This window comes from Poromitra crassiceps (assembly GCF_964638095.1).
Source record: "Poromitra crassiceps genome assembly, chromosome: 7".
Lineage (NCBI taxonomy): Eukaryota > Metazoa > Chordata > Actinopteri > Beryciformes > Melamphaidae > Poromitra > Poromitra crassiceps.
Window position 1 is genome coordinate 41,843,482 of NC_139628.1, and position 15,000 is coordinate 41,858,481.

The 15,000-nt window shown below is 44.8% G+C and overlaps 1 protein-coding gene across 1 annotated transcript in view; it reads right to left on the reverse strand.

The window, feature by feature from the left end:
- The window catches only part of dnah2 (dynein, axonemal, heavy chain 2), a gene marked incomplete at both ends in the record, with an annotated part of 313,900 nt that overhangs the window by 148,619 nt on the left and 150,281 nt on the right, over nucleotides 1-15,000 (reverse strand). The window contains 11 exons of the mRNA XM_083640125.1: nucleotides 400-527; nucleotides 1,404-1,584; nucleotides 2,328-2,517; nucleotides 5,042-5,145; nucleotides 6,854-7,042; nucleotides 7,504-7,614; nucleotides 8,269-8,394; nucleotides 8,841-8,939; nucleotides 10,192-10,409; nucleotides 11,139-11,277; nucleotides 12,504-12,684. Of these exons, the coding sequence (XP_083496251.1) occupies nucleotides 400-527; nucleotides 1,404-1,584; nucleotides 2,328-2,517; nucleotides 5,042-5,145; nucleotides 6,854-7,042; nucleotides 7,504-7,614; nucleotides 8,269-8,394; nucleotides 8,841-8,939; nucleotides 10,192-10,409; nucleotides 11,139-11,277; nucleotides 12,504-12,684 (1,666 nt within the window). The remainder of the gene's footprint in view (nucleotides 1-399; nucleotides 528-1,403; nucleotides 1,585-2,327; nucleotides 2,518-5,041; nucleotides 5,146-6,853; nucleotides 7,043-7,503; nucleotides 7,615-8,268; nucleotides 8,395-8,840; nucleotides 8,940-10,191; nucleotides 10,410-11,138; nucleotides 11,278-12,503; nucleotides 12,685-15,000) is intronic.

Here is a 15,000-nt window from a genome sequence, read left to right on the forward strand (position 1 = left end):
AAGACAGATGGACGCACACTTCTTCATAATCTAGGACTGATAAAACTCATTAAAAACGTTGCACTTACACAGCAGATGACCCCTGCTCTAGTCATCAGCGGACTAGAGCACTTAGCTGGTTGAAGCAACAGATACCAATGACAGGGAGGGAGAAATCAGTAGTATGTTTGATTTTTCATTAAGAGAAAGCACTGCTGGTATTGATACTGTAACAGGTGAATGCATTCAATTCATTTGCAATGGGAACATCCTACTATCTATTGTCTTTACCAACAGTATGTAGCACGATTTTGAAACGTTGCTCTAAAAATGATATAGTTATTCAATCTAGGCTTAATTTGATTCATTTTCTTCCAGTATTGTTTACTGGCAGTATAAAACTTCGCCGTCCGGTGCTACCTTGCAGTTGCTGAAGCCCTCTCCAAACAGGGTAATCTCGGCGATGAGAGTGGAGTCAGGCACCACCATGGAGATAGGCCTGAACATGGACTTGAGGTTGTCTGGCAGCTCAGTGCGACCGGCGTAGCCTGGGGAGAATCACAAATGTAGTTGAAGAGAAGTCGTTAAAGGGGGACTTACCCCCCCCAGATGACAAAACGCCATGCTGCTTGATTAAAAAAAAACAAAGAAAAGAAGCAGAAGAGCATCTCCTCTTGTCTCACTACTCTCTTTGGCTGTGTGTTCAGACCATTGATTGGTTCAGACCGGAAAAATAATCCAGAAACGGCACCATGACACTTTCCCCGAATAGGGGGTAGAAAACGTTATATCAGAGTATATCAGAGATAGAGTATGTTATAAATATAGCCACGTTATAAACAACTAACCAACGTTGGTGGTCCGTATGGAAACAGTGTTACTCGAAATGGTTAAAAGTTATACCAATTTGGTCATTCAGTGGCGTTTTACTGCCATGTAACATAACTAACTAGCCGCTAACATTAGCCGCAGTAGCCGATTACCCACAATGCCTTGCAGTGTTAAAGGGCTCGCGCTAAAAACGGGTCCATTGGAGTGATTGGAGATGTTGCAACTCTCCTATTTATGGCTCTGGTGTGAACTACAGTAATGATCACACGAAAAAAAACATTTTTCACATGAGTGGGAAAGGGGGGGGTTGGCCCCCCTTGTAACAGACAACCACATTTTGGGCATTTTGGAGAGGAGAAAAAAAGCAGGTTTGAGCCCATAGAGGGCACTTTGCTGCCTGAAAATGATACACTTTGTAAAATTGTAACAGATTGGTCTCAAATGTGGAGATTTTGACCAGAATCCATCACACACAACCCCAAGCCATATACTGTATATTGGTTAAAAGCTGAAAAAAGGTGTTTTGGGGGTTAGTCACACTTCATCAATCACAAACTGCTGCAAACAGTGTGTGTGGGTGTGTGCTGACCCACCTGGGTTCATGGTGATGAAGATGCCACAGGACCAGACCAGGCGTATGTCCTGTCCGTCAAAGTGGAAGTTGGTGAGTCCGGCGGACAGGGCGGACAGGATGGAGAGGATCTGCTGAGCCACCACCGACAACACCTCGATGTTGATGCGATTAAACTCGTCAAAGCAGCCCCACGCCCCCGTCTGGTTTGTGGGGGGGGGGGGGGAGAAGATGCATCCAAAATGATAATTTAATTAAACAGAGAGCCACAGGGAAAAATCCTCATGAATTTATGTCTGGACACACATGTAATCTTAGATATAAACAGAAAAGTTATTTTCTGCAGTCTAATTAGCCCCTAGCTGCATAATAAACCAGTTTGGCTTACTTTGGCTTATCTTGTATTAACATACACGAGCTCACCAACACAGACAAAACTGCCCATGGTGGAAACATGGTCAACTCTCTCTCTCTCACTCACACATGCACGCACGCACGCGCACACACACACACACACACAGACACACACACACACACACACACACACACACACACACACACACACACACACACACACACAGACTGCATAATTGTGTATTCAGACATATTGAAGGGCATGCTGAATCAATATATCCTCGCACAAGGTTATGAGCAGCAGTACAGCACTTTTCAATGAGGTTAATATCATTAGCATTAACATCATTTGGATGGCTGTCTTCCTCCTCCTCCTCCTCCTCCTCGTCCTCGTCCTCCGTACCCGTGCCAGACCGGAGTACATGCGTACCCGTGCCAGACCGGAGTACATGCGTACCTGTGCCAGACCGGAGTACATGCGGCCCTGTGCCAGACCGGAGTACATGCGTACCTGTGCCAGACCGGAATACATGCGTACCTGTGCCAGACCGGAGTACATGCGTACCTGTGCCAGACCGGAGTACATGCGTACCTGTGCCAGACCGGAATACATGCGGCCCATGGATTTGTAGTCGAGTCCCTCAGAGCAGTTGACTACGATGACGTACATGCCCAGAGCCTTGCCCAGGTCCTTGACCGTCTCCGTCTTGCCAGTGCCGGCCGGGCCTTTGGGAGAACCCCCCCGGTGCATATGGAGCGCAGTGGTCAGGGTCATGTAGCACCTGGACAGAGGCAGATAGAGCATAGTGTGGTCAGGGTCATGTAGCACCTGGACAGAGGCAGATAGAGCATAGTGTGGTCAGGGTCATGTAGCACCTGGACAGAGGCAGATAGAGCATAGTGTGGTCAGGGTCATGTAGCACCTGGACAGAGGCAGATAGAGCATAGTGTGATCAGGGTCATGTAGCACCTGGACAGAGGCAAACCCTCATAATTTGCATCATCAGGTGCATGCTGTGTAACAATGTCCTGTTCTGCACCCGTCCTGTACTGTGGCCACCATTACCTGGGAGACCGAGGCTGCTTTCACACTGGGAACGATTGCCCCCCCCCCCCCCCCTCCCCTCTCCCCCGCTGGTTAGCTTTCACATTACATTTCTTCCGCACTCGGGAACGGAACAGAGTGCACTTGCATCATCAACTGTGCCTGCAGTGTATCCTTGCTCTGTGTGTTGTCAATGTGGTTCGGAAAGGTTGGCTTTCACACTTCCTGTACTGTACTGTAACTATGCCTCTGCATCAACTTCCTGTACTGTACTGTAACTATGCCTCTGCATCAACTTCCTGTACTGTAACTATGCCTCTGCATCAACTTCCTGTACTGTAACTATGCCTCTGCATCAACTTCCTGTACTGTACTGTAACTATGCCCCTGCATCAACTTCCTGTACTGTACTGTAACTATGCCCCTGCATCAACTTCCTGTACTGTACTGTAACTATGCCTCTGCATCAACTTCCTGTACTGTAACTATGCCTCTGCATCAACTTCCTGTAATGTACTGTAACTATGCCTCTGCATCAACTTCCTGTACTGTACTGTAACTATGCCTCTGCATCAACTTCCTGTACTGTAACTATGCCTCTGCATCAACTTCCTGTACTGTACTGTAACTATGCCTCTGCATCAACTTCCTGTACTGTACTGTAACTATGCCCCTGCATCAACTTCCTGTACTGTAACTATGCCTCTGCATCAACTTCCTGTACTGTAACTATGCCCCTGCATCAACTTCCTGTACTGTAACTATGCCTCTGCATCAACTTCCTGTACTGTAACTATGCCTCTGCATCAACTTCCTGTACTGTAACTATGCCCCTGCATCAACTTCCTGTACTGTAACTATGCCTCTGCATCAACTTCCTGTACTGTACTGTAACTATGCCTCTGCATCAACTTCCTGTACTGTAACTATGCCTCTGCATCAACTTCCTGTACTGTACTGTAACTATGCCCCTGCATCAACTTCCTGTACTGTAACTATGCCTCTGCATCAACTTCCTGTACTGTACTGTAACTATGCCCCTGCATCAACTTCCTGTACTGTACTGTAACTATGCCCCTGCATCAACTTCCTGTACTGTAACTATGCCTCTGCATCAACTTCCTGTACTGTACTGTACTGTAACTATGCCTCTGCATCAACTTCCTGTACTGTACTGTAACTATGCCCCTGCATCAACTTCCTGTACTGTAACTATGCCTCTGCATCAACTTCCTGTACTGTACTGTACTGTAACTATGCCTCTGCATCAACTTCCTGTACTGTACTGTAACTATGCCCCTGCATCAACTTCCTGTACTGTACTGTAACTATGCCTCTGCATCAACTTCCTGTACTGTAACTATGCCTCTGCATCAACTTCCTGTACTGTACTGTAACTATGCCTCTGCATCAACTTCCTGTACTGTAACTATGCCTCTGCATCAACTGATCTATTATGATGTCAGCTCACCGTGTGCGTCAATGCACCTTATGCGACCATCTCTTCCCCTTTGAAGAAAATCTATCTCTGCCCATTGTACTAGTGGCATTCTCTTCCTCTCATGAGACCTTAAGTCATATTAAATATATTCAAGTAAGCCGAATCTCTGACTCAAGAACTCTTACTTTAATTTATTCTGTATCAATTGTAAAAAACCATGATTGTATAAACAGAACAAAGGGACAATACCTATACGATTTGCATATCAACAGTTATGACCATATAAGGACCAAGATGGGAGAAAAAAGCCTCTTGGCTTTATTATTGTCCTTGCTAGGTTTCGTTTAGAAAAATGTGCGTGAGATGGTCTCCGTTGTGAAGTAATATTGCACAGGTCTAATTCATCCAATAATAGCTGTAATCCTTTTTTGACAATGTGTCTACACAGCCGAGGTGTTAGCTACAGTAGTGATGATACTGACACAATGCTAGCGCTAGCTTCTGTCTGCTCTAATGGAATTTAGTAATTATGCATGATGCTAATCACAGCGCAAATCTGTCCTGGATCTGCAGAATGGGAGTGTCACGAGAGTGTCTGATACTCAACGCTGATACAGGGACTCTGTTATGTCAAAGATGTGATGCTGCTACCTGATACTACAGTATCTCTGCGTCTGATTTACAAAAATGGCTTAGGCAAACTGAATTGGCACAATCCAAACACTGATTTTTTCATTCATTGACTGACATGTGACAAGCTGATGGATATGTTTGTGCGCTGGTTGGTGGGGCATTGATTGACTGAGTGAGTGATAGGGACCTGTCAGTGAGTGGGGTAATGACGAGCCGTCCAGAGTTCCCCAGGTACTCGTAGCCGTACTTAAAGTGCGTGGTGGTCTGTCGGATTATGCAGTCATCCATGTCCTGTTGGGAGAAGAGACGGAAAAGGGAACTGAGAAGGTGAGTGGGTGTTTTTTTGCGTGTCTTTTTCCGACTCCAAAACTCGTCTCTTGCTGGCCTTTGACAGGCCAGCGAAGCAATAAGTGGTTGAGCTGAGTGAGAAAGGGTGATTCTATGGTGAAAAAAGCTGAAGCAGAGAGAGGGGCGAGCATGCTCCAGTCTTCTTTTCATGCATTTCTTTCACTGTCACAAACTATTGAGAGGGCCAAAGCTATTCATCTGTTCCATCACACCAATGCTTTCAACTTTTAAACAGAAATGTGTTTGAGTAGCAGGGGCAGAAAGAGTAGCAAGGAAAAGTTTGATCATCTATTTCCTCCGCAATGCGATCTTTTACAGCCCTCATTCAAATCACAAAGTGAAAAGCAACAACCACTTCCTGTAAAAAAAAAAAAAAAAAAGAAGGGATCAAACTGAATTACAAGGACAGCCACAATAAAAAAATCTCTTCTATGGTTGGATAAAAGTTGTCCTATGTAACTGAATTAGCAGCTAGTCCATTTAAACATTACATAAACCACTGCTCAAACACCAGATATACCTTCAGCTTAGATACAATAGTGCTATTCTGTCATCAGTGATGTCATCCGTGATGTCATAGAGCAGGCTCGGCCGCTGTGGGCGAGCTGCGTATGCGAGCTGCAGGGCCAGCTCGGCGACCTGCAGGGCGGGCGAGCCTGTGCAGCGGGTGAGCCTAGGAATGGAGCGCGTGATGTTAAAGGCCTGAGCATATTCACAGATTTGAAACCATTTTCTTCAGGGTTCAGATAATTGTGCAGGCCGACAGTTTAAGTCTTGTAAATGTAGGCCAGGCTGCTTCTACCCACACACCCAGGCATGTGCGCGCATGCATGCACACGCACACACCCACCCCTAATATCCATAGCTATGTCTTCAAAGTGTGTTTACAACATATTAGAACAAAGAACATAGGGTGATTGTACAGTATGTTTTAATTCACTTGATAAAAGGTAACAGAATGGGGATGCAAGAGAGAGAATTTCAGAGGGAACTTCACACAGCGCTCACAATCAAAAGGCTCAGGTAGAGTCGGAATAGCAGACAGACTACTGTTTGAGCTCCCATCCTCAAGGGCCCACTGATCACTTTAGTGAACATCAGAGAGCTAGCTCGTAGGCAGTGTGGATTGGAATAGGCTGGAGTGAATGTGTAGCTCAATAGAGGATAGAGCATGGCACTTGCATGGCAATGGCAAACATGGCAACAATGTCAATGTTACAGGTACTGTAGGGGGCCACCCATACTCATCAATTTATACACTCGTGGTAGTGCTTGATGTGGTGAAAAGTGTTCGCCAAAGAGCGCACAGTACAGTACAGTACAGTACAGTATGGTGATGTGCTCATACTGTACTGTACATATGGGTGAGGATGACTAGAGAAGGTCCACTGGGGACCAGTGGAGCAGGTGCTTCAATTTGTATTGCAGGTCCGTGGAGGTTCTAAGAGGCAGAGGACCTGAATCAATTGAGAACTGAAGCCACTGTGTGAGCCTGGTGAAAATGAGTCTATCTTATCCTCCACTGATGGTCCTGACTGAAGCATTGCCCTGTCTGTCCTTCCTCTCCATTTCCCAGCTTCCCTCTTCATCTTCCTCCTCCCCATTCCGTCTTCATTTCCTGGGTTTCTGCCTCACCACAACCTGTGCATACCTTCTCCCAGTACAGGCGCAGCTGGCAGAGCCAGTCGAAGGCGTTGACGTCACTGCATCCAGCCTTGGCCAGCTTATCGATGACATCGCGTGCGTGAACCTCCACGGTGACCAGCGCTACGATCTTCAGCCGCAGGATTTTGGACAGGTTGCCACGGATAGCCTCGGAGTAGCGCCGGAGCATGGACACCTGAGGGAGGCCGACAGATATATGGAAAGTTTGGGGAATGTTGTGCCGGTTTCTCTCTTAGCCTTTGTAATCTCTTTCAATATCTCATGCAGGGAGTTCCACACGCTGTGGCAATAATATGAAATGTGTAATATGGCACTTTGAAAAGGAAGATTTTAAAATAGTTTCATTTCCACTTACTTGCAGCCAGGAGCCTGCAGTCAATTTATCAGATCAATGAGAAAATATTGAAACTTCCCATTAAATCTGTTCATTCATCAGAAGATTAATATTGGATTTGTGGAATCAACAGGCAAGAGCATTGTACAGTATGGAATGTGGTGGCACGCTGGTAAAACAGCAGCCTGACTTTTGATGAGACGGATTGGACGGATATAGTTACTGATTGGCAAGTTCACTCCCAAAAGTGAGGAGCAAATTATTTTTTCCACACAAGTTGTGAATTTAACAGTTCTTTGAACCTGTTTCTTCTTCATGGACTTCAGGGCAGACTTGTCAGCTCTCTCCTTGCCGGTGATGAGAGATTTAGTGACGTCAGTGGTCCACTGGATCTGACTGGCTGTGATCAGCATCTAAAATAGAAAGAAAACACATTCAAGCCAGGTCAAAGAACCACACTACCGCGTTTTCAGTTTGTGTGTTGGGACATTTGATTACTGTCATTTTCAAAATGTCATCATTTAATGACACTCTGCAAATGCCAGAATGTACTGTACATTTGAAGTCAAGGAAAGCAGAGATTGTGCACCTTCGAGTGAGTTATCACATTCACAATCCAAGTGAGACTGATTGACGACAACTGCAAGTACGCTGGTTATTGTAAAAATTGCAATTTGTTATGTTGATTTATTTTCAAGCACACGGAGACCAAGGGTGATGAGAAATCAACAATCTGAGGCAATAGAGAAGGGCAAGATTGCCCCCCAGCAGTGATGATTTACCGTACTGAGGATTTGTAAATTGGCCCGAGCGACTGTGAACAGCACAGCAGGCTATATACGTGCAAGTGCAATGGCAAAAAAATACTGGACATCAAATTGGTCATACAATTGGTCTAAAAATTGGTCAAATTGCGCTGGTTTAAAATGTAGCCCATTTATGATGACCTTAAGAGACAGTAAGAAAAGAGCATGGGGCAGTCAGTCAGCATTGTCAGCGTGTCAGGCGGGTGGAGAAGCGAAGGCAGAGTGAGAGATCAAACGCAAGAAAGGCAAAGACAAATGTACCTGTCCTGGCCAATCTCTGAGCCATTTGTCTCTGTGCTCGGTCATCTTCTTCAGAGCTACGCGGCAGTTCTTCAGACAGTCCTTCAGCGTGCTCCGCATGGCCCTCTCCACCTCACACAGCCAGGCCTGGACGCACAGAGGAGGAGAGGGTGTTCATCGCTGTAGTCTTCATCGTTTTCATCATCATCGTCATTACAGTTAGATCTATCTATCAGCATGACGCCGCCTAGGGCTGGACAATATATCGATATTATATCTATACTGTGATATGAAACTAGACTAGAGTTGGATGTCGTAATACAGTGTGTTGATATGGCATAAGTGTTGGCTTTTTCAGGTTTTTTTCAGGCTATATTACAGTAAAGTGATGTTATTTTCTTAACTTATTGTACAGTTCTAGCTGTTCTATTATTTGCCTTTACCCACTGAGTCATTATATCCACATTACTGATGGTTAAAAATATTTTGAGGAAGCACCAATAGTCAGGGAATGATCATTTTTATCATCATTGTAAATCCATAGGTCCCTCCAGCAGTTTTCATCACCATCGTCCTCCTCCTCCTCACTGTACCTCCACAGGTCTGTCCAGTAGCACTGGCTGGGTGAACTCGATAAACTCCCCGTCAGCAGAGAACATCCCACTGGCCTCTGACTGGCCTCTGGTCCCCACCTGCACAAGACATACAGAGTGAGAGCTCTCTCCTGTCTCCTGTGTGTGTGTGTGTGTGTGTGTGTGTGTGTGTGTGTGTGTGTGTGTGTGTGTGTGTGTGTGTGTGTGTGTGTGTGTGTGTGTGTGTGTGTGAGTGCACGCGTGTGTATGTGTGTATGTGCGTGCGCGCGTGTCCATTGGCATCTTTGTGCATTGGCCTATTTGTGTCAGGCTGTGTCAGGAGAGGTAGCACTGCTGATCTGGACTCTCTAGTCCAGTCCCCGTCACCGGCTGATTATGATCTGAGAAAGTGAAACTGAGGTGCAGGAGTGCCCGAGGTTTTTCACATGAAGGGCCGAGACCCAAAAGGCAACATAGGTCGCAAAAAATACACCCATTAGACATTGATTATTTACGAATATGAAAAGTAATGATTTCAACATCACTCTACAGTCCCCACGAAATGAACTCCCATTACTTTTTAGATGACTTTTACTTTTAGATGCTATTTAATGGAGTCTTTGATTAAACTGCTACTCCATTTCATTATTTTCTGGAATGCTTGGGGGAGACAAAATAACTTTTGTGGCCAAATATGGCCTAGGTGCCTTACTTTGGATGACCCTGTGTAGTGGATCAGGCATAAAAGTTCATAAAAAAAAATATATATATATAAATACATATAAAATAACAGCTGATCTGGTAGTACAGGCCACTTCATCCTGAAAATCTGATTCATCAGTATGTAAAATGCTGAAACGGGGCGAGATCAGCAGTCCTACGCACACACGCTCAATAAACGAAGCCTTCGGATGCAGAACCACATCAATTCCTGCCATATAAGATTTTCGTACAGCGCAATAAATATCCATCTCACAAGTCATTTAGTGTAGGACTGAGTATGAAAATGTGCCTTGTCCAAAGATATTGGCACATGTTTATAGAAAATTGCTGAAAATAATGAAACTGCATCGGAAACAAGTCAAGTGAAACGACTGTTTAAGAGAAATAACAGCTGTCTACTGTCCAGCTTCCCAGTCGCAGGCACGGCCAATTGTACGTGTATGGGCGCTCGACCGAAAGTAACACGGGGGCTCGAACCTGTGACCCTCATGTTGGTAGGCAGGGAATCTACTGCTGCACTACCCGGACGCCCATACAGCTGTCTACTGTTGTGTCCTCAATGTACACATGTACGTGTGTGTGTGTGTGTGTGTGTGTGTGTGTGTGTGTGTGTGTGTGTGTGTGTGTGTGTGTGTGCGTGTCTCCCTGCCTTTCCGATGCGCAGGCTGTTGATGTTGTCGAAGCACTTCTTGAGGTGTGGCTGCATGGCGCTGGGGTTGTGCGACTGTCCCAGGATCTGCAGCAGGTCGTCGTTGGACAGGAAGTAGAACCTGGGGAAGATCTGCCTCTTGGTCTCCAGGTACATGTCCAGGGCCTTCTGGATCTCCTCCAGCTTGGCGCTCATCTCCGCCAGCTTCTCCAGCAGGCCTGGGAGACGGCGGGGAGAGGCGGACATCGCTTCAACTTATCTCAGGAATTCAAATGCGGAAAAACTTTTAAACAAGTGATTTTTTTATACCATTCATTCATTCAATACAGGCACATTACTGATACAGGGTAACTATCCGATGGTGTGCAAAATCCCTTCCCACACACACCCACACATTCATAACATCGAGGTAGGGTAGAAATGGGTTCCAGATAGTTGATTTTTTTTTTTTTTAAGTGAGTTGGTCCTCAGGAAACTGACTCTCTCCATCCACATACTGTAACAGAGATCATGTTCGTCAACCACAATTGAAAAGAAGGTGAAGAGGGGGACTTCCATGCCTTCAGAATTAGTTTTCCCCTGTGTCAGAGACTATTGCACAGCTGTAGGGAAGTTCAGAGAGGTCTCCGAGCAGCCAAAGATGGCGAGCTCCGCCTCTGGCTGAAGGGTTATTCTGTCAGCCTTAGACTGCCAATCAAATATTTTGGCCCAGAATCCTGTCAGTGAGTGCCCTCTGACACCTGTCACGCAGTGGTGAGACAGAGGGGAAACCTTGTGCAACTCATGCTCAGAATAGTGAAGACGATGAGCGACATTAAATTGGATCAGCTGGTGTCTACTATTAACTGAGCAGAGTTGTATCACAGACAGACTTCTACCCCATGGCAGAAAGAGCAGTAAGGGTTGTGAATGGCGTTCACAGTAACATGACGGAGGTATTGTTATACCGGGATGGTGTGTCCCCCGCAGGGCATTGTTATCCTTGTGGAGTCGCTCCATGATGGTTCTCCAACTGGAGTTGATGTCATCGAACTCTTTGGACTCGCGAGGCAGCCGCTCCCTGATGTCCTTTCCCTGGAAGATGTTCTTGGGGGGTGAAGGACGGACACAAGAGATGGAGAAAGACAGGGAGAGAGAGAGAGAGAGAGAGAAAGAGAGAGATGAGGAGAGAGGTGAAAAAGGAGTGATGAGAAGGGAAGAGAGAAACAGAACCAGATGGCCGAGACAGAGAGATAAGGCCAGGCAACCTTCCTTAACCTGCTCCAGGTGGCGTTCACAAAACAAGCACACGCAAGAATGTTGCTAAAACACTTCAGACCATCGTCCTGTTTATACAGAATCATCAGAGCTAAAGTGAGCAAATGTGCTTTAGGAGACCGCTGGGCAGATTATAGAGGGCTCACAGCATGTTTGGTGGATCTGTTTGTTTGTAATGCGTGCAAATCAACGTTTTGTTATGGATTACTTCACTGACCCCTAACAATATGCAAGGTCTGTGTAATGGAATAGAAATGCACTGTTTCAATATGAGATATCATATCAGGGAGCAGTACATCTGCCACGGCAGGTAAACACAGGGACATGTGTGTTGTTGTCAGACTTCATCGCCGTGCACAGCAGTTGACTAAATCATTCTCCACAAATACAATCATAAAGTGGTTTATTGAGCGGTATCTACTTAATCAAAGGAAGCATAATTCTGAAAATGAAACTTTTGAATAAATATTTTTGCTGCAAATTGTCACACAACTCCTGCATTCCTCTTTGCGTATCTGACTATCTTTCATTCTTATGAATGCCTGGAAACTAGGGCTGGGTGATATGGACCAAAAATCCTATCTCAATACTTTTAGGCTGAATGGTGATAAATGATATACAGTATGTCTCTGTATTTTCTACGAAGTGGGCTAAACGTTCAGTTGCAACTTAGTGCTTTCACAAAATATTTACACAATGATATTTTTGAATAATCATCAGTAACATAGATATAATGACTCAGTTGGTAAAAGCAAATAATAGAACAGCTAGCATAGCTAGAACAGCTAACAGTCTTGTAAATTCAAAAAATTAAATCACTTTACTATAATGCAGCCTTTAGAAGCAGAAAAAGGTTGACACTTAGGCCATATCACAATATTACGAATTCCAAAATCTAAGACGATATCTAGTCTCATATCATGATATCGATATATTGCGCAGCCCTACGGGAAAGGGTTTGATGTTTTAGCACGTATTGCTCGTTGACATTTAAAACTCTTATCTGTGTAATGTTGTCCTACAGTGTATGTGTATATGTCCTGTGTCTTGCATACCTCCAGGTACATCCACTGGCGCTGCACGGTGAGGATCATCTCGATGACCTCCAGCACCAGGGAGAGGCAGCGCTCCCAGCGGTCCACGTCCCGCTCAAAGGCCTTGACGAGTCGGGACGCCTTCATGGTGGACAGGGTCACCTGGTTGTCCTCCAAGGCCTGGAACACCTCCTCCGTTCCCCTGGGAGGGAGAGCGAGAAGGGAGGAGGGTGTGGGGGAGAGAGAGGGAGAAAGCGAGAGCGAGAGAGAGGGTAGTGAGGAGGACTGGGTTTAAAAGAAAATCCATTACACATTGATAATTATATTGATTTATTTGATATTATCTGATATCGATTCATAAATCTCAATATCAATCTTTAAATATAATGTATTTTCCCGTGGATGACTGCAGCTTTAACCCTGTTAAGACTCACGTAGTTTGGTTCTCATCGCAAAACATCTATATCTCTAAAACATCTATAAACATTGATATTTTTAATAACACACTACACAAGGTTCGAAGGTTCCTTGTAAGGTACAGTATTGGTTTTTTGAGAATCTCTTTCATATCCCAGCAAAATTGGCATTGTGACTGAAATATCGATACCGAATCGCATCATGTCGGAAATCAAATTGAATTGTGTATCGGAATCGTATCGAATTGGGAAATCAGTGGCATTATACCCAGCATTTTTAAAGTCATCCTGCACCAAATATCTCCAACCATATGAAAAAGTAACTAAAATAACCATAAATCCCCACGCCTACCCACACACACACCCACAAACACAAACACAAGCGTAACCCTGCACGCACACGCACACGCACACGCACACACACAACAATAACAGTATCTAGAGTGCAGCCAGCCCTCACAGGTACAATTACAATTTTAATACAACAGTCCGGCCCCCTTCTCCCCTTTGCACATATGGCAATCTGCAGCCCCCAAACATCCGTAAACGTGACAATAGACGCTCGTTAAAGACAATTCATTGTATTCCACCCTCAGGCCTGTAGAGACCATGCATTTTAGCAGCGCCACAGCGTCTATAGGGCCCACGGCTCTCACACAAATGATCAACTCGGCCTAGGCATTGAGAAGTGCAACACTCTATTTACTTGTCCTTTTACATGTGCGATACACAGGGATACACAGGGATACACAGGGATACACAGGGAGAGATGTGGCGGAGAGCTAGAGAAGGACTGAAGGAGGTAGGAAGGGAGAGAGAGCTTATTACTTTCTATCGTGCATTGCAAGAAACCATCAAAATCACACATACATACATAGATACATAAATCTATACATACATAGATACATCACCATTACTGCACAACGCTGTAATGAAGCAGGTGCAAGGGACAACAAAAGGGAAATCTAGAATGCAACGTCTTCTTTTTCACACCGACTGTATTAGCATCAAATGTGTATTCTGAGCCAATACTGGCCCTCTACTTATAATGCAAACATGAACTATAGCAGGGTGACACAGTGTCCATGCTTTGTTTGATTGTTTTTTGCCTGAGCTTTCGGGTTGGCCTTTTCAACTAGTCATTTAGCCCCTTTTCAATTATGAATAAAGAGAGAGATGGGTGGGCGGATGAGGGGATGACAGCCAGAAGGCCAGTGCTGAACACGCATGGTAGAGCGTTAATATCCGATGAAGTCACAGCAAAGTAAATGTAAGAAGAGATTTGCACAACATCAAATATCAATTTAAAAACGGCCTGCTCTGTCAGTGGCATTATTAACATACTCATAGGGGTGGGGGGGGAAATCGATTCACCTAAGTATCGCGATTTTTAATGTCACGATTTTTAATGTCACGATTTTTTGAATCAATCTTTTATTCCAGAATCGATAATCGCAAAAAAAAGAAAAAAAAGAAAATTGTGCTTGCAGTCAGGCCACTCACTGAACAGCAGGCCAGGCGCCGCCTACTGGTTTACTAGTGGTTTTATTACTTTATTAGTTAGTGAATGAAGTAATAATTACACTTCAGGGTTAAAGTGGGTGCATCTCATTGTAAAATTGGACTTCAAACGGCCCAAATCTGGCTTCAAACGGCCCAAATTGGGCTTCAAACGGCCCAAATTTCACGCGCGTTGGCCCATATCGGCCTGGCCTGCTTGGTATCTAATGCCCGGCCTGAATTATGATCCCAGTCTGCCCCTGTTTTTAACTATATCGCCCAGCCCTACTCATGATATATAATATACAGTCTCTAGTGTATGATTAAACTTTTCCCATGTTCTAATCTAGTGTAAAAAAGCAAACAAACTGAAAAAATAAAAGAAAAAAATAAACAAAAATCGCAATAAATCGTAATATCGAATCGCAATAATCGTAGAATCGCAATACTTAAGAATCGCAATATAAATCGAATCGGCACCCAAGAATCGTGATAGTATCGAATCGGGAGATAAGTGAATCGCCACAGCCCTACATACTCACATGGAAAGCTAACTCTCTTCTAAAGGACAGTACGATACACGCGTGGTGTGTGTGTGTGCA